Genomic DNA, 20655 nt, shown 5'->3' with positions numbered 1-20655 from the left:
ATATTGTATAGCTGGGACAGTTCCCGCGGGCAGACGAGATGAAAATAATGAATGAAGAGGCGAAAAGAGAGCAGGTTGGAGTACTTTTTAAAAAACTGACCTTGGAAAAGAAGCAGCGTGCCATTGTGGTTAAAAACAGAACACATTTAAATGCTTGTATTTGACCTTCAATGACATATGGATCAGAAACATGGACTTTGACAAAGCAAATTTAACAGAAGCTGCATTCTTGAAATTACACTTAGAGAAAGAGGACAACATTGACCAGAGAACAAACCCAAGCTACAGACATCAAATTGCATCAGCAGCCTGTGAGGAATGGTGATGGCCTGTTTGGGGATGTCTTCATCCAGCAGTGAATAGATCATGGCTTATTATAATGACAATGTTACGACTGGTAATTGATAATTGTTTTTTTACCCTTTTATCTGGCAACAAAACTGACACCTTTTTTTACAAGGAGTCATGTTTGCATTGACCACAATACCTGCAGTCGGAATGCAAACAAAAACAACTTTGATAATGTATGCACTATCCTTGAAATTGATTGGTCCACACCCGAGACAGCTTTCCTTAGAGCCTAATCTCACATGGTGTTGGACCAGAGGACGCCAAAAGGCGCACAACTCAAAGACAACGCACCATCAGAGTATGCGAGCTCGGGGTAAGCATTTACACCATTGGAACCTCATTTGCAAGTAGCAAAATATGATAATTGGTTTTGAGGTTCCAATGGTGGTATAATGTTACGACTGGTAAAGTCACTTTACCACTTTACCGAAAGAACCAAGCATATGAGTCCCTGCAGTCACGAAAGCTTTAAATCAAAATGTTACGACTCACAAATGAGCTTCATAGTCCTAAATTTGCCATGTCTCGATTTCACAATTCTATATCTCTATGCAAATCGAATGCACTGCACAAGTGTGTGTGTGTGTGCTTATACGTGCATATATATATGCATAGACATGAAGAGTGATGGTGGTGTGGTTATGATACGACACTATGGTTGTGTAAAACGGACTTAGATTCATAACCATACACAACGCCAGTGGTAATTGTCACTTGAACATGGCCCGAGTTCCTCCTAGGCCACCTTGTGTAGACGGCGCTGGTCCCACACTTCCACTACGTTTCACACCGGACTTAATAGGTGTTTGATAAGCTGCAACACTTCCATTGATAGTCAATTCGACCAAATTAGGTTACTAAAAAAAAATCCACATTTCTGAAGTCAAGGGCAGACTCTGGAAGAGAGACGAGACGATCACAGCCGACTTGCCACAGAGCGGAACTTTGGAGGGATGATGGACCGAGTGATCCCCTCCGGTGGGATTTCAACCAGAGTTGAGCGACCGGGCCACGCCACGGATGCCAACGAGCGATGTGCGGCGGTGACAGAAACAAGAGATTAATTGCACGGTGCTCAATCTTTGATTGTGCAACTCGTATAAATGAACGTCACCGTCATGTTGAGCGGGGCAATACGCCTTGGACGTTCCGAGCCACTCCTGCGTCAGGTGTGGCCAATTAAAATGAGTGAATTGTGCTCGCAGATACACAATTGTATATACCGCTCTCCGTGGCCACAGCTCTTTTAATTATTATTATCATCGCCTGATTGTGAACACAATTGTGCAATCTCCCTTCAATTGAGAGAAACCTCAATAGGGTTATTTACATGAATGGTTAAATGTCACAGCTGTTCGAACTTCGCTGGTGAAAGAAATTCTAAACACATCAACAGAAAATGAAGGCCGCGTTGAGCATTTGGCTGTCTAGTGGGATAAACAAACAAAAAAAACACCGAGTGTGTCTATGTGCAATGAAAGTTAAAATATATCCTAGATTTTAAGCTTTCGTGACTGCAAGGATTCATATTCTTAGGTTGTTTTTTTCTTACCTACGTGACTTTACCGGAAAAAAAACCTAAGAATATTAAAGTACATCCATCCGTGGGTTTTTGCACAACTGACAAAATGTTGTGACTGTTCACGTACCGGGAAGGTCTACAGATATCCGAGGAGAGCTACCCCAAAATGAGAACAGCTGAGAGACCAGAATTAGGTGGCAACCCTACTTTGCCACTGATTAAATCCATGGCGAGGAAGTGAATTCAGGAATCAAGCATAAGTAGAGCAGTGTGCCCAGACACACACACATAAAGATATAGTGCAATAAAAAAACTACACAATTCAACCTCGCAATTATTTAACTGCATATGCGTGTATGGCAATCCCCTGTATAGGAGGGAACACGTGTCAGTAATTATTGTGAGCAGTCGAGGCACAATGTACTTGTGTGAGCATCCTCCAGCATAGCGCCCACACGTTCACCACATGCGGTTAACCACAACTATTAGCAATTTAGCTCCTATTTAGTCGCAGTGTCCATTGTGGTTTGATAAAGGGGCTTTTTCATAAGGGGACATTTTACGTTATTAGATCTACTTGTCACGAAGGATAAGATGTCAAATACAGCGCACCTGGATTTCACTCGACTTGGTCCAGATGTGCTCAATATTATTTGACATTCTAGGTGTCCACAATGCCCTCTAACCCTCATTCCTACAAATAACCTTTAATTGAATATATAATTGACAAAGTAATGACAACGCAATTACATGCAGTCGTTCTATTCGGCACAAAGGGCTAAAGACAAATTATGGTGAGAACTTTCACACCTCTGTAGCAGTCGTTGCATTCATGTTTTTATATCTTACTCGTCAATCTCACGACCAGGAAGAGTCCAACGCCACATTGTGTGTGTGTAAAGTCTTACTTGTGTCTGCCATTGTTTCACCCACGGCAAGCAATAAAGAGCGGGCGTAGTAAAACTAAACGCAAGCTCAGGTTGCATGGGTCGAACAGGCCCATGCAGACACTGTGTGTGTTTCTAATATCATCCCAGTGCGATGAGTAGCTTTTTTTCGATTTAAAGCTTGCGTGACTGCAGGGATTCGTCTTCTTGGTTCTTTCGGTAAAGTCACGTAGAAGGGAAATAATAAAACAATAAAAATAAAACATAACAGTCACGTAGAAGGGAAATAATAAAATAAAATAAAACATAACAAAATACAATAGTGAGAATTGTATTTTGTTATGTTTTATTTTTATTATTTTATTACTTCCCTTCTACGTGACTTTACCGAAAAGAACCAAGAAGATGAATCCCTGCAGTCACGAAAGCTTTAAATCGAAATTTCCCTCACCTCTGTTTAGCGCGGCTGGCTACGTACGTACGGTGTGAAGGAAGTTCAACATACGCGCGTACAAATGTACAGAGCAGCGGTGTGGCGATTGAGTGTGCAGACGGTGGCAACTGCACCAGGGCCCAAGGATCAAAAGTGGGGCCCAGGTGACAGGCTTCGATTGATGGAAAAAAGTGGACAGGGCGGCGGCCCATCTCATTGTTGGCATGACAACCACCCTATGCCACTGATTTCCAGCGCCTACCCAATCTAACGTGTTTCTTTTTAACGACGTTGAAACTTTTACTTTACTCAATGTAGCAAATACAATGCAGTATAGCTGAATGTTATATCGTTTCAATGTTCGAACTAGCCTTATATTATCAATTGGCTGCCCTAAGCCGGTGATGACAATTCCACATTAATATGGCAAGGACAACGATATCCAAAGGACGATCATTAGAGTATCACTATTGTTACCTGTATTCATTGTATCATCATCTGTATTAATCTACTCCATGGAAAGTCAACAGAATCATCCTGTGGTGGAGGGACTGCTACCTGCCTTGGGGATGTGGAATTATTACCACTCAGCTCAGTGTCACCAACTCAGAAGACAATTTCCTTCAGTGTTTCGAACAAGAAGACAATGTAACGTTGACTGTTCTGAAAATAGCGTGTCCTAGAGCGTAAAAAGAAAAGTTTATTCGACAGTATTTTCCAAATTCCATTTTTTTTGCTGTAAAGTGTAATTCATTTCGCGTTCGACGTGCGAATCAAAGTCTTTAATACGCCGGCGTCTGTTTGCCGATTGGCAAAATTATTAATCGTAATTATCACGATGCCGATTGCTGTAGCCTACGGTGCAGTGTCTCGTAATTCACTTTATCTCTGTTGCCAACGGAACGTTCACAGACGGCCGGACGGCCAAGCAGACACCCCGGGGAGCTAAGGAAAACATCTCATTGTCTGCACCTTAAAGAAAATATGAAATATATATATTAGGAACTATAAATACCTGCTTGATATATATGTGTGTAGCAATGATTTTTCCAAAATCCATTACATATGTCGTATGATACGCAGTATAGCTGCAAAATGTGTTAATCTCATGAAACGTTGTTTTATTCTTTTATAAACACTCGGGGGGAGGGGGGGGTGCAGTGGTGGTGTTGCGGTTAGCGAACTGCGCTCCAAATATGGCAACTCCAGTTGAATTCCCACTCACGACCAACGCCAGTGGCAAATATTGGAACCAGTCCAGGGCCTCCCCCTAGGTCGACTCAGCCTCAGATGAGTACCTGGTGCCGTGTGTAAACATCAGCACTGGGGACACAAAAGCGGTCAGGTGGGGTGCTGGCCACCCACCTCCTCGTGTGCCATGCCGGCCTTCATAACTCCTCGCAATTAGCACTTGGCCCAACAATTTGTTGAAGGGAATAAACGAAACTAAACACATTTTTTCATGTTACCAGGCAGAAGCGACCTGGCCACAAATGATTGCTCAACGAAGTGGCTTACCATGTGGACATTTATAGCAGCCAAATACTCTAAACGCACATTTCTAAATGTGGAGGGGAAGACCGGAGGACCTGGAGAAAAATCCACGCGACCATCGGGAGAACATGCAAACTCCATACTGGGAATTTGTGTCATTGTTGTGTATATGTGTGGGATGGAGTGCTGATATTTCTTTGCCCGCCCCTCTGGTCAGTACGGTTGGCTACATGCGGTGCGAAAGAAGGTCAACATGAATACACACGTACATCGTGATGGGCACACTGTACTGTGAGCCTGGTGATCCAGGTTTAATTCCCGGCCACGACAATCATCGATGGAGAGTAATATTGGAATTGTCCTGAGTGGCCCTCCTCTTTAACGACTTGCACTGAGCAGCGCTGTGAAGTATGACCGACACAACGGGTGGAGCCCTTGATCCAGCAGTGGAATTGCAAAGGGTGCAATTTGTTGCGTAATCTTAGACTGATCTATAGTACATGAATAATACATACATTTGCAGTATATAACATATACATAACAGCGACTCAGGTTACAATTACAAAGAGTATCTGTCTCCTTAAAGGAATAGCGTGTGTCGAACAGCTTCCATTGGTGTACCCGAGCCAGGAGTGGAAACTCCACATTCCTTTGGCAAGGCGAGTTTGCCCATACGACTACTGATAACTTTTTTTTATCAAGTGGGTAATCATCGACAATGGAAGAATGATGGTATTAGTCGAGCTTCAAACCAGGATTTGAACTTGCAAAACTCTAGCATGGCTGTCAGTCTGTAATGCTTTGTTGATATGATATTGGCTTCGAATGCCAGATGTATGGAACCACGTACAGCCATCCAAAAGCGGCGTGGTAAATTGCACTCCAAACCCCGCAGTGGCAGGGATGAATCGAGCTTGCAATGTCAAGGAATCAAGCGGCATCTTCCGAAAATGGCATCGCAACCCCTAGGCTTCGCAGCGAAAATATCTCCAGGAGTTTGGAGCGGAGCCGGAAAGGCAACACAGAGATCATCAAAGGCAACATGACACGTGTAAGCACTTATTTACACTTAAAGCGTACACGCAAAGCACCGTGATTCGCATTCTTATAATGTCCCCATTTACGCAGGCAATTCAAATACGGGTGCCAGTCGGCGTTTGAGAATGCAATTTACGACGGTACTTGCCAAGGTGTGGAACAAAGGAACTCTGAGGTCTGCTCATTTCTTTGACAGCGGATGCTCTGCAGGCTGCAATCAGTGGCAATTCAGATGGTCATTCAGTACGCCTTGGTGTTCCTGGGCGAGAGCGTATTGCGACAATAAGTTTAATCTGCGAAGGAGACCTGGATTAAAATTGTCGGGGAGATTAAATACACACGCAGCCTCTTTTAACCACCACATTGTCACGGGTACACAATTAAGGGCCGCTTGGCTTTGACGAAGTTCTGATATCGATTGGCACCTGAATCGCCGTGATTGCAGTGCAACGTAGAGCGCACAAACAAATACACATACCTTCGCAAACATGTACATGCACACGCGCACGTACAAGCAAGAGCACCCTCCATTTAGACTTATAGACCCGAAGTGTTATTGCTGAGCACCCCTCTGTAGACCATCACGGCATGGCAAGAGCTCGCATAGCCAGCCGGGATACCCGGCTGTCTCTTGTCTCTCCCGTCAAGCTCTAGGAAGCCCATGCAGAAAAGATTCAGATACTATTAAGCGATGCACGTGGTGGCATCTCTCATGACCAGCCATTGAACCCAGTCCATGGAGATTGGAGGGAATTGTAATTGTACAAGACGAGGATCACCCGTTTAGCCAAAACAGACTCTTGGGGCAAGTGCTTAGTTAGTGGGCACCTACGATGGTCGGCATGGCACACACTGGGGTGGGTGGCCAGCACCATTCCCGGCCGCCTTTGTCTCCCCAGTGGCGATCTTTAAACACTGCACAGGTTACTCATTTGAGGCTGAGTAGACCGAGGGGAGGCCCAGAACCGGTTCAGATAATCATCACCGGTGTTGGCCATGAACGGAATCGAACTCGGGTCGCCGGGTTAATCGCACAGTGCACTAACCGCTGCACCACCTCTCCCCACATTGCATTGTACACACACGTGCACACACATGTAGGCCTACACACGAACACATTTAGCCACACACTGTTCATCTTCACTTTCTTGCCAGTGGCAATGCGATTGCTAATCTCTGAGACCCTGTCGAGCTTGTCAATGACTGACGCTCATGCCGGGCTACATCGGTGAGTGTGAGCATTGTGATGGTATCGTCATCAAAGTGCACCTAGCCTGGCATGAGCGCTGTGGTGACATCATCGCACTTGAGCGGCAAAGGTGGCTGTCGTCATTGATACCATCACCTCCGATGAGCGCGGTTGGCTACGTATGGTGAGAAAAAAGTTCAACATGCAGGCACCAGCCCACGGTGCTTCCACTGACAATGAAGTAAAAGCTGCTTCGAGGCAATGCAGGGCACTGGGGGGAGAAGCTACCCCGAAGGCTGCGAATGGAACCTGCAGGATTTAGAAAATTTTCAGTTGCGCTATGTTATTGTGACATACACATGGCATGTCTATTTTGTACAATTGATTCTGTATTTACCACTTTGTTGGGAGTCAACAATGTGTGTTGGGTGAGCATATTGGGGCCCCACCAAGGGAATCTGGAATTTCTCCTACTGAGTCAGGTTTCCACAGCGCAGATGATCACCTGCTCATTTGAGAACATTATATAAGTGTGTACTTTTTTTAGGTTTGTGTGTTGTATTTTAAGGGTTGTATCATTGTAGTTCAACAACTGGCATTATCCTCGACACGCAGTCAAAGAGAGGCCCTTCTCATCTACGAACTCGTCACCGCGGGGCTGCACGGTGGAGAGATGTCAATTACCCCACCTGGTGAACAGGAAGTTGTGGGTTCGACCCTGACGCCTGTATATTTGGAATTTGCATTTTCTTCCCGTGGTCGTGTGGAATTTTCTCGGGGACCTCCGGTTTTTCTCTCCGCGTTTGGAATCAACTTGCGTTTAGAGTATTTGGCTGGTATACAATTCCACTTGATAAGCCACTTTGTTGAGCTATCATTTGTGGCCAGGTCACTTTTGAATAAAAGCTATGCAGCTCAGTGGGCCTTAGCTGGTAAAATAAAAATAGGTTTGTGGTTTCCTCGATGAGTCTTTCCCGATAAACTGAGCCATTTCTCCAGACAGTCCAAAATGTGTCTCCCTTCCCCAACGAGCATTGGGCGACATTCATCTCCTTTTAGGATCCTGAGCCAGTGGTGGAAATTCCACATTAATATGGCAAGAGCCAGAATCTCGCGAGGGCAACTGTTGTTGACGATCAACAAGCCGGTATTCATTTGATCAACACTGGAGGGATTACGCCAAGTCAACACTCACATGGGATAGAGCCAAGAAATACTAAGAAATAATAACACATGGCCAAGACCTCTGTTCTGTGTCTCCACATACACATACAAGTAAAATAAGTATTATTATTATTTGACCTACTGGCTTCTCAAATCAATATTAACCAGCAGTATTTGTTTTAGCAAGCAAAGTCTGGACCGGTTTTAGATCTTCTGGCTCTCATCGGCAGAGCCAGAAGCTTGTGAAACGATTCCTGCTGGCTCCATCTCAGGCAGTGGTTTTCAAAGTGTGGTCCCCGGCGGTCCTCCACGTGGTCCGTGGGGCTGTGATGCAAATGCAGGCTGATCCGGAATTAATGACAACTTTTAAACCTTTTGCTTCGGACATTCATTTATATTTTACTCATTATATTTAATTACAAAATTAAGGAAGGTAAACTACCCTGATTAAACTACTCTAATTCTAAGATATAAATGCTGCCCTCCCCCTCCCAAAACAAACCTCTTAGCTGTGTTTAAAAAATATCCATAATAGAGGTTTTTGGGTTAGATCGCGTAAATATATAAATGTGTCGTTAAAACCCGCCACCACCTGACACAGCCAACTAGTAAGGGTTGTCACGTAAACAGAACTTGCCAATTCGTCACTAGTACAGCACACCGGTGTGTTGGAGAGCCAAGCCACAACATTTACAAAGAAAACATTTTTCATGCTCCGTAATAATGTGAATCTTTTTTTTCTGGTATTTACACAGATAAGTGAATGCGTCTTGTCACCAGGAGTGGGTGGCTGGTTCGTGCGCGGAAACACTTGCATCAGCTGAATGGTCCGCAGGCCTAAAACGTTTGAGAAACACCACTCTCAGCAACTGCGCCCCGCTCAGCCCAAGAATCGGCCTCGCACGGCACGGCCGTACTGTTGCGTGCTGCAGGGTCGTGCGTTCTCTCCGCAGGAGACGGCGTGTGGTGCACCATCACGTGCTCGGTGCCGGCAGGCGAGGAGCTGGTGGCCTGCGTGGTGTCGGACCCCAGCTGCCCTTCACACCTCCCACTGCCCCCGAGCCTGGCACTGCTGCCCCAGCTGGGAGCGCCTGCCCCACGCCACCCACTCCTGGGGTGTCTAAGTCTGCTGCCCCCCAGGCCTCCTGAGCTCGGAGTCATCGTTCCGCCCTCGCCCATCAACCGTGAGTTCCGCTTGGGGCTTTCGTTAATGCTGGTGGTGGACGCGCAGGGTTGCCACCTCTGTGGTGGTACAACAACAACCACAGCAACAACACAACAGGCCGCTATTGGAAGAACAATACCTCGCAATACCACAACAGGAGAAGGGGGAGCTGCATTGTGAACAAATGCATTGTCGTGAGCGGTGTGCTATTACGTTAATTGACGTAAAAAAACGGGACTTTAAATGTCCTGTGACAGCAGCTACTTCCACAAGAGGATGTCCTGGGAAAACCAGAACAGGTGGCAACCCTAGGTGGACAATGCTTCTAGTGTTCGATCACTGCGTTTCCTTTTAAGAGAGTGGACAGACAGGCTGCTGTCGTGGCAAGGTGGCTCGGAGCCACCGATGGAGATGAGCAATGCCCATGCTGATTTGAGCACGGGGACAATTTGAATTGTTTTTGTAATTGGACAAAGGAATGCAGAGGTGTATCGGTGTCTATCGGGGCTCATAATGGCCACGGTATGCATTGAGCCGACACTGCTCAAATGTTACTGTGATTAAACCAGGCTCTCAAGTGTCGTGCAGCTTTAATTTCGAAAATCGTGCAGATTTGATTTTGCACTTGATGCTACCTAGCCCTTGCCTTGAGAGATAACATGTGTATGATGTTCCGGGGACACATCTTTACATGGGCCTTTCGAATCAGATAACTAAACCGGAATTTGATTAATGGTCGAAAGAAACTCAAAAGTGTTTAAGTCCTAAAACATTAAATTCACAAAATAGGAGGTGGGCGGGCACTCCTAAGCAATGAGCCAGTGCTCCTAAGATCAGACAATTTAAATTCCGGTTTCAGTGTTTAAACCACTGAGCTGATAGCGAGTTGATGGTCTCAGCCTGATCCCCAGTGATGGTTAAAAACGCCATCGCAACAGCTTAATTTCCATAAATATTCGCGACTAAATTTGGGAAAAATTATCCATGTGGTTTGTAGGGTCGATTGCATAGATGTCAAAAAGTAAGTCTACGATACCTGGGACTGTTCCCGAGCGCACAGGGTGAGATACTGCTCTCTGATGATCACAGACAGTTAACGTCGTCTCATTACATGATGCTGACAGCAGCAATGGAATAAAGTTGGAATAGAAACATTAAATGAATATGAGCAAAATTGAAGTGGAACATGAATTACTTTTGGAGACACATCTTTCTGTAGATGTGCTGGAGGACATTCCTCACAATGCGATTTACGATGCATGCAAAGCAATTTCTGTGGTTGTTGTTATTGCTGTTTACGTGAGTGCAGGGAGCGTGTTTCCATGTACAGCGTGTGGGATCTGGTATCGAAGTGAGCGGAACCTTCAAGCGCACCTACAGTTCTATTGCGCCGGGCGACTTCCAGATGGAACTCCTTCGCCTGGAGGACCTGAAAGAGGTAAAATGGTCAAAGCCTCTCCGCAGTGGCTCTGAACTAGGAGTGGAAATTTCACATGCATGTATGTTGAACATCTTTCGTACGTACCCAACCGGGATAATCGGGGGTGCGGGGGAAAGACCAACAAACGAGACACAAAAATCAATTAGAGTAAAATTAATTTTCAATCTAGGTGTATAGCTTCAGTGCACAAGCTCAGTGGCTTCGTAATATCGGAAGGAAGTGCGTTCCAGACGGCCACAGAAGCGCATCTGAAAGCGCCGCGCGATGCGGTGAGCGTCTTTGTTCGATCGCTAGCCAAAAGCCGCTGCGGCGAGAATGTCTGGAGTTCACGTGATGGTTCATGCTCCTTGCCGGTCTCTCAATTGGACGACCATCGCTAACTACCAGCCTGGAGAGATGATAAATGTCACTGGTATTATTGATGTAGTTTTGGATAATTTTGTATAGTTACGCTTGGGCGATATCGTTCGACTGGGATTGTGGGGAAGCGATAGCCGAGGTGGGGTGGCATCAGCAGAACTGATGATGATGACCTCATAAGCTTGACCCGAACATACATACTTACATATAACATGCATCACACATTTATTTTAAATCGAATTATGTGGGAACCCAAAGGAGACCTGGAGTGGATACAAAGAAAGATTAGCAAAAAGGTATCTAAGTGAATAAAAAAAAAAAATACAAAAATCAACATAAAAATAACCCACAACGCATCTCAATGAAATTAATATGAATAACATGTGCAAGAACAAATGTTATATTTTAAAAATATATCAATTCCAGCGATGCATTTCTTTCACACAAATTAAAAATAACGGTTTGACATCATTATAAATCTATAACATATATTTGATCAGTTCCTTGAGCCAATTGACGAACAAATCGTTATTTTCCAACAATACGATTTTTCTTTTTGTCCAATAAAGATGATGCTTAGAATAAGTAAGTAAAACTAGTACTTTATTTACCTAGCAGGGTCTCACTGGGTTTGAAGACTCTCTTACGAGGAAGGCCCCTGTTTGGGAGGTTTTGGTCAATAACATTTTATTTTATTTTATTGCAACAAAACACGAGCCCGGTACATCACGCCGAAGGACTTCAGCCAAGGGTTTGCAAAGAATCCGCGGAAGCTTCCAATGCGGCGCAACGGGACAGCACGACATGGAGGGGGGGGGGGGCGACGAGGAATGCAGGGCCCTCTGCCCCAGCCAAGTGGGAACCCCGTGCACTGGGGGGGGGTGGTGGGGGAGATTAAGATTTAAATGGGGAGGGAAGAAGGTGGTGGGGGAAGGGGGGAAACATTCATTTGTTAAACGTCCACGGTGCAGCAGATGACACTCTCGGGGGTGAATTCCCCGCAGAAATTATCGGGCAGCTGCTTGAATCAAACCTTGGGCTCCGGCGAGCTCATCGTACACTCAGGCCTACTGGGCTTCATTAAGGACCGTTGTCCTCTCTCGATGCATCCCAACGACGTTGTTAACGTTCTCAACGCAATCGTGACCGTGTGGGGAATAGAGCCGACGGGCGTCTCAGATGGAGTGGTTACACGTGCACACACACTCACAAAACAAAGATTCCCCGATCCGCCTTATCGACTTTTGGGGGCAAGGGCTGTTAGTGAAACACCCGTTAAGGCGTGCATGGCGCACGCTCGGGAGGGTTGCGGCCAGGACTATGGCCAACTTTTTTGGCCTCCCCAACGCTCACGTTTTACGCATATCTCCAGAGACTCATTTAAGGCTAAGTCGACCTCGGCAAGGCACAGGACTGGTCAGATAGGAATGGCCGGAAATTGAACTCAGGTTACCAGCTTTGTGGCAGTGTGCTATCTCTGCAATACACAAAAACATACGTGTTCACACACATATGCACACAATTGGTCCTATAGCCTATCCTAATCTACAGGCCCAATTGCTGTGTGTGAATGCCTGTTATGGAATGGCGTGGCCACCACCACTCACACACACACCTGGCTCACATTTGGTCTCCCCAGTGCAGATGTTCCCACACTGCAACAACGTACATTTTTTAAGGCTGAGTCAATCTAGAGGAGGCTCGGGACAGGTTCGAATATCGTTGTCCACTGATGCTTTTGCATAGTGAGGAATTGAACTCAGGTTGCTGGGAAGGTATTGATAGGCATTCCATCATTGCTTCCACCACTGCTGAGATAAAAAGGTCACCCATCTAGACGTTTAGACCATATGGGGAAATGCCATTAGCAACAACGTATTATTAAGCCCCACTATTACACACACACATACATTCCCCCGACTGATCCTGCTTTCAAGCCGTGAGTAAGTTTGTGATCACTGGGTTCTCACCAATGCCGGGTGTGCTCGTTAGAACGTGCATTGGAGGCTTATGCCGCCAATTACACTGCCACTAATTAAGCCGGAGACAATTAGCCAACTCCATAAACAAGACTTTATTGAGGGGGAGGGGACACCCAGTCGGCCTGCATGGCATCGTGGTGTTTGTAAAACAAAAGGAGTGCTCATACTTTAAGACAAATATAACTTTTCACCCCCGAAGCACAATAATATGAATCTCAATTTGTGTTTGTTCAGTTCTAATAATACATCAGGGATGACTATGGCAGTGGTGAAGGACACGTTTAAAATACCTTAACATCATCATCGTCATCGACCACCATGCTATATTTCGAAATATCATCATCACCAACAACAGACATGATAATTGCACTGCTGGATCAGGGCCTCCCCAATCTCTCTCGGTGTCTCACGATCCCTACTATACAACAATCAACCAAACACGAGCTGATTTAATCACTCCATCTCCTCATTAGACGTACGTTGAGACTTTCAATGTACGATACTGTGGCTGTGCATATCAAGCCAATGGTCAAACACCTACATGTTAACAAGCAACGGCACGTGTGGAGGTTGCTAGGATTGTCGTTGCAGGATAGGGTAAGCAACTTGTAAGTTCAGAGAAGAACATGGAAAGATGCGATGAGCGGGGATGGATTAGGGCGTGTTAATGAAAGAGACGTTGGAAGGGTTCCTAGAGATTGGCTACCGAGGAGAAGACCAAAAGCCAGTTGCTGGGAGACCACACGAGCAGACCTTGGAGTTTTGGTGTCAACCGTGCAGCAAGCTGATGCAAGTGGCAGAAGCAATGACGATGTGTGGTGGCATCACGGACATCGGTCGTGGTGACCCCACTGACCTTGATGAGAGAGAGTTTGTTGGCGACGATGTTGGCATGGTATTCGCTGTCAGTAATCGTCTCGGGCGAGCCGCTGCATCAAGCAAAAGAAAGATCCACCGACAACATTATCGCAGCTTAACATGCACAATGCGTGCCCCTTAATTAAAAGAGTGCGCAAAAAAAATCTCAGAGAAATATGCTAACGAGGCCTTCTATACAATGTTATATGCTAATGAGGAATATGGATCGAGATGTGTACATAAATATGAATAAATGAGCAAAGATGCAAATTTAGATGTATAGCAGATTGTGGAGCATACGATTACATCTTGGATAACTTAACGTGTGAGATTAATTTATTCATTAAGTCATTCATTCAGTCATTCATCATCTGAAATGCCAATTATTTCCTTGGGTAATTATGGGATGATTTCGCCAATCGCCTTGTTCAATATACTCAGGTATGGGAGGCCACCTTAGCACTTGGAGAAAACCCATGCATGCGAGTCGATTGCACTGAGCAATGTCAGGGAGGCTTTCTTAGATAAATAGAGATACTGTATTACCATTAGTGTAATTTTTTTTGCATAACCCCCCCGAAATGAAATGGTATAATCCAAATTCTTATGTTACGCAGTCGATGGGCGATTGTGTTTTGGAATGTGCCATCATCGTGCAGGGGTGACACAAAGAAAACGAGAACATCTCTCTCTGCTGGTAACCTTAAATGGTCAACCTTGAAATGTTTTACGTTGCTTCGATAAAAATCCCAATTATGGAATATAACTCCGTTTAATTATTGGCAGTGTGGTCATTTGTATGCTAGTATAATTTTCACCACAGTAGTTTTAAGTAAAAAAAAATCTAATCAGTCAAGGATAGCCAAGGTAATTATCAAATTCACCATGTTCTCTTTGGCATGCAATGCACAACCCCGTTTAAAGTCTCTGTACATGTTTGCTTCATTTAGATAAATATATGTGTTGTGTGTTCATTTAAGTTTTGCCATTTAAGAATGTGCTTAACGCATATCATAGATTACACAGTCATATTGTAAATAATAGCATTTCCCATTAATGTAACACCTATTTTTATAGCATTCGCTATAGCAAGGACCAAATCCTGAAAGTAATTTGAGCAAACTGACAAGTAAAATATGCCTTAACTCCATCACACTCAAGAGCCCTAAAGTTTACCCTATAAATCATGATTATATTTTTGTCATCAAGTCTTCATGTCATCTCTGCACATTAATTTATAAAAGCGACGAGCCACTATGTAGTAATGGGTAGCATATTGCATTGGATATCAAAAGCAATAGGGTTAGATTCCAGGTCAAAGTCACTTAAGGCTTGGTCAAGGTTCCTTATCCACCCTTGCCTTTGTTTACGCAGCAGCAGCAGCATTTGGTCTGCTGGTAAAACAAAGATTTCTCAACTGAAACAACATTGTTCTCTCAATTCATGTTTATTTATATGGAGCATTAACAAAGCATGTGGGCACACCCACCTGTTCCAAAATGATTGGCCATTATGGAAGAGTAGGCCAAATACTATCTCTAATCGAGGCCCTTCCGCCGTCAGTGGCGTGAGTAAAACATTTCAGTGCTGCACTTTTACTTTCTGTTCCTAAAGCACAACATCTGCTGCAACGAGGACATTAAAGAAACATTATTCACCAGCACAGCGAATTGCTTTGTTATTGCCTTATTCCAATATATATATAATTACTACCATGTAACATTGCGGTTGATTTGTGGATGCACTCACTCCTGCCATCGCAATGTCAAAGTTCCACAACTGGCTATGGGCTCTAAACGCATGTTGCAAAACATGTGTGTTTGGCTGCTTTAAATTTGCACGTGATAAGCCACTTCGTTGAGCTATCAATTGCAGCCAGGTCGCTTCAGAAAAAAAAGTGAGAGGACTCATTGGGTCTAATGTGGTAGAATTAAAAAAAACAGAAGCGGCTCTCCATGCCGTTGTCAGCATAAAACCTGCGCTGGCATTTTTGGGCATTCTGGAGTCCAGCCCAGGAATCAAGTCAGCCCATCCTCCATCAAGTCAACAACAGTGTTCATCCCGTGGAAACAATGGCCTCTGCCATATTCAAGCAGCATTTGCACCACCGGGCTAAGGGCTGAGATCGGATCTGTTATGCCAATTAAACACATTCACAGGACATGAGTGTTGCAAACTGTTCGATTTATCAGCTTCTACAGCACGATATCCAGTTTCTCAAAACATTTTGGCTGCCCCCCCCCCCCACCACCAAGACCCCATTATACACGAGACGGGCTATACATGCACCCACATTAGTTTGAGGACATGCTATTGTTGATAAAACAATTTGCAAAGGCATACATTAAAATACAACCCAGGATCAATGCCAGCCCATAATCCCTCATGGGTTGGTAAAATATCCACTGCCTGGTGAGGCTGCACCAATTATGTTGAAGCCAAATGGTAATAGTTTTTTTTTGGGTAGATTGGTGCCAGAAGAGGAATGTGGAATTTCCATCACTGAGGCAGCACCACCAATGGAGAAGTCGTTTGAACAAGGGGACACCTTTTTCTTCAACATTTGAGAGAGGGAGATACATAAATGCCTGTAAAATTATGACCACCTAAATCCTGCTTGTCATGAATACAATGAATCTCAAAGTGTGGGTATCACCTAGCTAAATACGGAAATGAACATATATATTGAATTCTCTTTTGTGAAAGATTGAGCCTCATGCGCTTTGCAGTGAAATTACAATTATAGAGCAAAATAACATGTTTTTACAGTTGCCTTTGTTGCAAGCCTACATTGGCTCCACGCCCTGCTCGGATTGCCAGCGTTCACCGCAACCTCCCTTGCCGTGCAGAATCGTACTCGGCCTGCGGCCCAGCTCACCCGGGGAGCGAGGAAGCCACCAAGCCGAGTGGAGGATTCATGGGCGCTGCCGAGACGCACCAGCCGAGACCCAGGAGCGGTTCCTCCCCTCTGCCCTTTGGCCCAGGTACTCGGAGCCGAGTGGCCGTACCCACACTCAACTCTCTGCTTGATGACGACCGCTTGTGTTGCGATCGAAACGTCGTGAGTTTTTTTTTTTTAAATCATCTTTTTTTTTCTATCTACGTGACTTCACCGAAAGAAACAAAGAATATCTGGATTCTTAGGTTTTTTCGGTAAAGTCACGTAGGTAAAACATTAAAATTAATAAAAGTAAAATAGAATAAAAATCACGACGTTTCGGAGGCAACACAAGCCTCCGTCTTCAGGTGGAACCGGCACAGCCACGACAGCTGTACTTGATACCTACGTGACTTTACCGAAAACACCTAAGAATATGAATCCTTGCAGTCACGAAAGCTTCAAATCTAGAAAGAATATCTGATCATCTGTTTACTAGAATTTATTCAGTTTAGTCTGGGTCTGGCTCAGAATATAACCAAAGCAACGGGGACCCGTTGTGCTCTCATTGTTTACGCTGAAACTAGCTTTGATAACTATTCTATGTCCACTATTCCCGAATGGGTTTTTTTTTATTCCAAATGTGCTTAATGTCGTTATGCACCAAGACAAAGCATCTATTAGGATTGCGCGTTAAGCAATGCAACCTTCTGTGTTGGAGAACATCCTGCAGAAGCAGATATTTGCAGAGCCACCTCCAATATCCCTTCGAGTAGCATCTGGCAGAGGTCGCAACCGGGTACCTGATACCCGTACCCTACCCGTACTCGGCCGGGTACGGGTACGGGTAGCCGTTTGCGACCCTGGTGCGGCCGGGTACGGGTACGGGTAAGGAACCTCTGGCATCTGGTCAACACAGTAGAGGGCAGTGCTCTCCCATCCACTCTGCATGTGAGCGTAATGTTCGTCATGTAGTAAGTCAACCAATTTGAGTCTCAGAGCTGACATTTGGCCAAATCAAGTGCAGAACTGAGTTAAATCTGATGGGTGTTTTTGTATGTGCAGGCATTGATGTCTGGGCTGAGACCATCACCTCATGACAAATGAGAAACCGGTTTAATCACGATCAGCTGTCTGGATTTTAGCCCATGACCTGAGAAATGTCAGCTATGTTCTGAGACCTTTGATCGTCCAGGCCATCTCTTGATATTACACTTTATTATTAGTAGTATATGTGACTGCATCTCAAGGTGCTTATTTAAAATATTTTGGAGCTGGTGGAGCACTGCAGAGTATGCATGTATGTTGAACTTCTTTCGCACCCGTACACAGCCAACCGTGATAATCTGAGGTGCGGCATAAGGACAAAAAACTAAACGCACGCAAAAAACACCGTGGGAAATAGTGGAGATGTGAATAAAGGGAATTCACACAAGAAGTCAGCTGTTGGCAGGGAAAAGAGTGAAGGTCTTGGGCTGGGACTTGACCATGGGAAGGCTCTTGGTCACGTCGACAGCCAGAGGGAGGGAATTATAGATCATGGGGGCAGCAGCTGAGCAGGAGAAGCTTCCCATCAAGCAATGGCTGCCGGAAGGGCTTTGTCATTAGATGTTAACTACCTCGCCTGGCATACAGGAGGTCGTGGGTTCGATCCCAACCCTCATCCCTGTATTTTTGGAAATGTGCCTGTTCTCCCTCGAGAGTATTTGGCTGCTATAAATGTCCACGCGATAAGCCACTTAATTACGCTGTCATTTGTGGCCAGGTCGCTTCTGAAAAAGAGCCATATAGCTCAGTGGGCCTTACCTGCTAAAATAAAAATAGTTAGTTGTAGTAATTACTGGAGTGGAAAGCATATGGAACAGAGTAGAGTGAGATGAGAGGAAAGATGTATGGAAGGAGTCCATGGAAGATTTCATAGACAGGTGAGGGCAATATTGTAGTTTATTCAGGAGTCAATTGAGAGCCTGTGGGAAGGATCTGAGCGTTGGGATGATGCGATCATATAACATCATATATATATGCATATGGCGTGTGTACATACACGTGCTTCAAGCTGTACTTGCATTGGTATGACTAACTTGATGAAAACGCTCCCAGGAGAGATCGTAGCTTGTAGTCAGCCTCAGAAGCAACACAAATATTTCTTAAATTAGCTCCGCTTGCTTCAAGAGTCAGCGTCACATCTTGACCCCAACAACTCTCCGTATAAATTGCATGCATATATATCGCACTTTTTTTTGTCAAATAGGTAGATGATCTACTCCATGGCACAATGAATCGAATTATTTAATAATACTGCATTGGTAGTCGTGCACAAGTACATATAATACATTTGTCAAAAACACAACCTTAAAACGAAATGCTTCTCATGATCATTTTAAGGCAGTGTTATTGATGAAGGTGTTACGTTTTATGTTTGTTATCAAAGATAGAATGAATTGATTGATATGTTTACATTGTAATTATCAAGCTCTCACCGGGTCTCTTTGAAGTGAATTGTGAAGCATTTAATATGCAGTGTTTTATATACACTAGCGATATACTCCAATTTTGCTGATCAATGTGAAAGATCAGAAGATCGGATTCAGATACAATATTTCAAAAATCCGAGGAAATATTTGTTTTAAACACATTCCTGCGGAGGGAGCTGGTAGGAACGTTGGGTTGCTCGGTCAATGGCCAGGGTCAACGGCGGCGTGGTGTATTCCGTAAATATGGCCGACTGTGAGGGCGGGCACAAGCCGGCGTGAGTAGGTTAAACGTTGAGTTTTATAAGGGCACCACGGGGTGACCAGCCCCTCCCCACCCTCCCCACCCAGCCCCTCCCCACCCAGCCCCTCCCTGCACGACGGACGGACGGACACAATAATTCCCTATGGGCTGATGTAACCAGGAGGTTCCTACCAGTAATTGGTCTGAAAATATGACATCACTAGCCCGTGACGTCACTTCCGTTACATCGCATATGTACTTGTCCTGCTAACAGTGGTGTCACTTGTAAGCAAGAAGAGACATTACACCACCGAAAGGATACAAAATGCAACAAAAGATCCCAATATTGTCACTCAAAACATTTATTTAATCTTCCCCACTGTACAGTATCGATTACAATAATAATCAACATTGGCAAAATAAAACAACAAGTTAAAGCCTGCAGTGTGTTTAAAAAGACAACAACACCTCCACTGTTGTTAACTTCCTCAGCTTTGCTGTGTCTCATCAGCGAAATGCGGCCTATTCAACGTTTCCCGTTGGCTTGTCTAGTACTGCAGCCGAGAGCTGTGGGGCAATTTCATTTTGGCAACGTAAAATATCACGACAAGCGATCTAACCCCCAAAAAAACCTCTTATTATGGACAATCATTGCGTTCTTTATTTCTTTAGAACAGCGAATAATGATTTGAAGTATGACCAAAAAAATGCAGTCACCTCAATTTTTAAACTTATGAGGTAAGACTGTGAGGGCTGTTGTTCTAGTCTTGTATTAACACTAATCATCACACTCACCCCTTAATCATTGTATATGGTGTGACCACACAAGAAGGTATTCTTACATCGCATGCTGCTCCTTTTCTGTCCACTTGCACACATTAAGAATGTTCAGGACTGCCGTCAAGAGCCTAACAATGTATGCCAGTGTTACGGACCGAAGTAGCTACTCATTTTTGGTAATTTCTCCCCAAAATAAGCAAGGGTCAGTGTGTGTGTGTTCCTGCTATGTCCAGACAAATGGTGCGCCATCACACTCAGATGCCCATTTGATTATTCCATTTATAAACAAGTCCTTTCATCCATAACAACTTCGGTGCCATTATTTAGTCACAACAAGAGAGTATTTTTAAAGTCTGTAAATGCACTGGTGTCTTGACGACGTATAACATTTGAATGGC

General features: G+C 44.6%; 1 protein-coding gene across 1 annotated transcript in view; it reads left to right on the top strand.

Annotated features, from left to right (window-relative positions):
• Nucleotides 1-20655, top strand: part of ZFPM2 (zinc finger protein, FOG family member 2) — a 220449-nt gene that overhangs the window by 184160 nt on the left and 15634 nt on the right. Inside the window, exons 6-8 of the mRNA XM_078868938.1 lie at nucleotides 9032-9262; nucleotides 10553-10681; nucleotides 16734-16868. Coding sequence (XP_078725064.1) covers nucleotides 9032-9262; nucleotides 10553-10681; nucleotides 16734-16868 — 495 coding nt within the window. The remainder of the gene's footprint in view (nucleotides 1-9031; nucleotides 9263-10552; nucleotides 10682-16733; nucleotides 16869-20655) is intronic.

This window comes from Lampetra fluviatilis, chromosome 26 (assembly GCF_964198595.1).
Source record: "Lampetra fluviatilis chromosome 26, kcLamFluv1.1, whole genome shotgun sequence".
In the NCBI taxonomy this organism is placed as follows: Eukaryota; Metazoa; Chordata; class Hyperoartia; order Petromyzontiformes; family Petromyzontidae; genus Lampetra; species Lampetra fluviatilis.
This window is presented reverse-complemented; position numbering and strand designations above follow the sequence as displayed.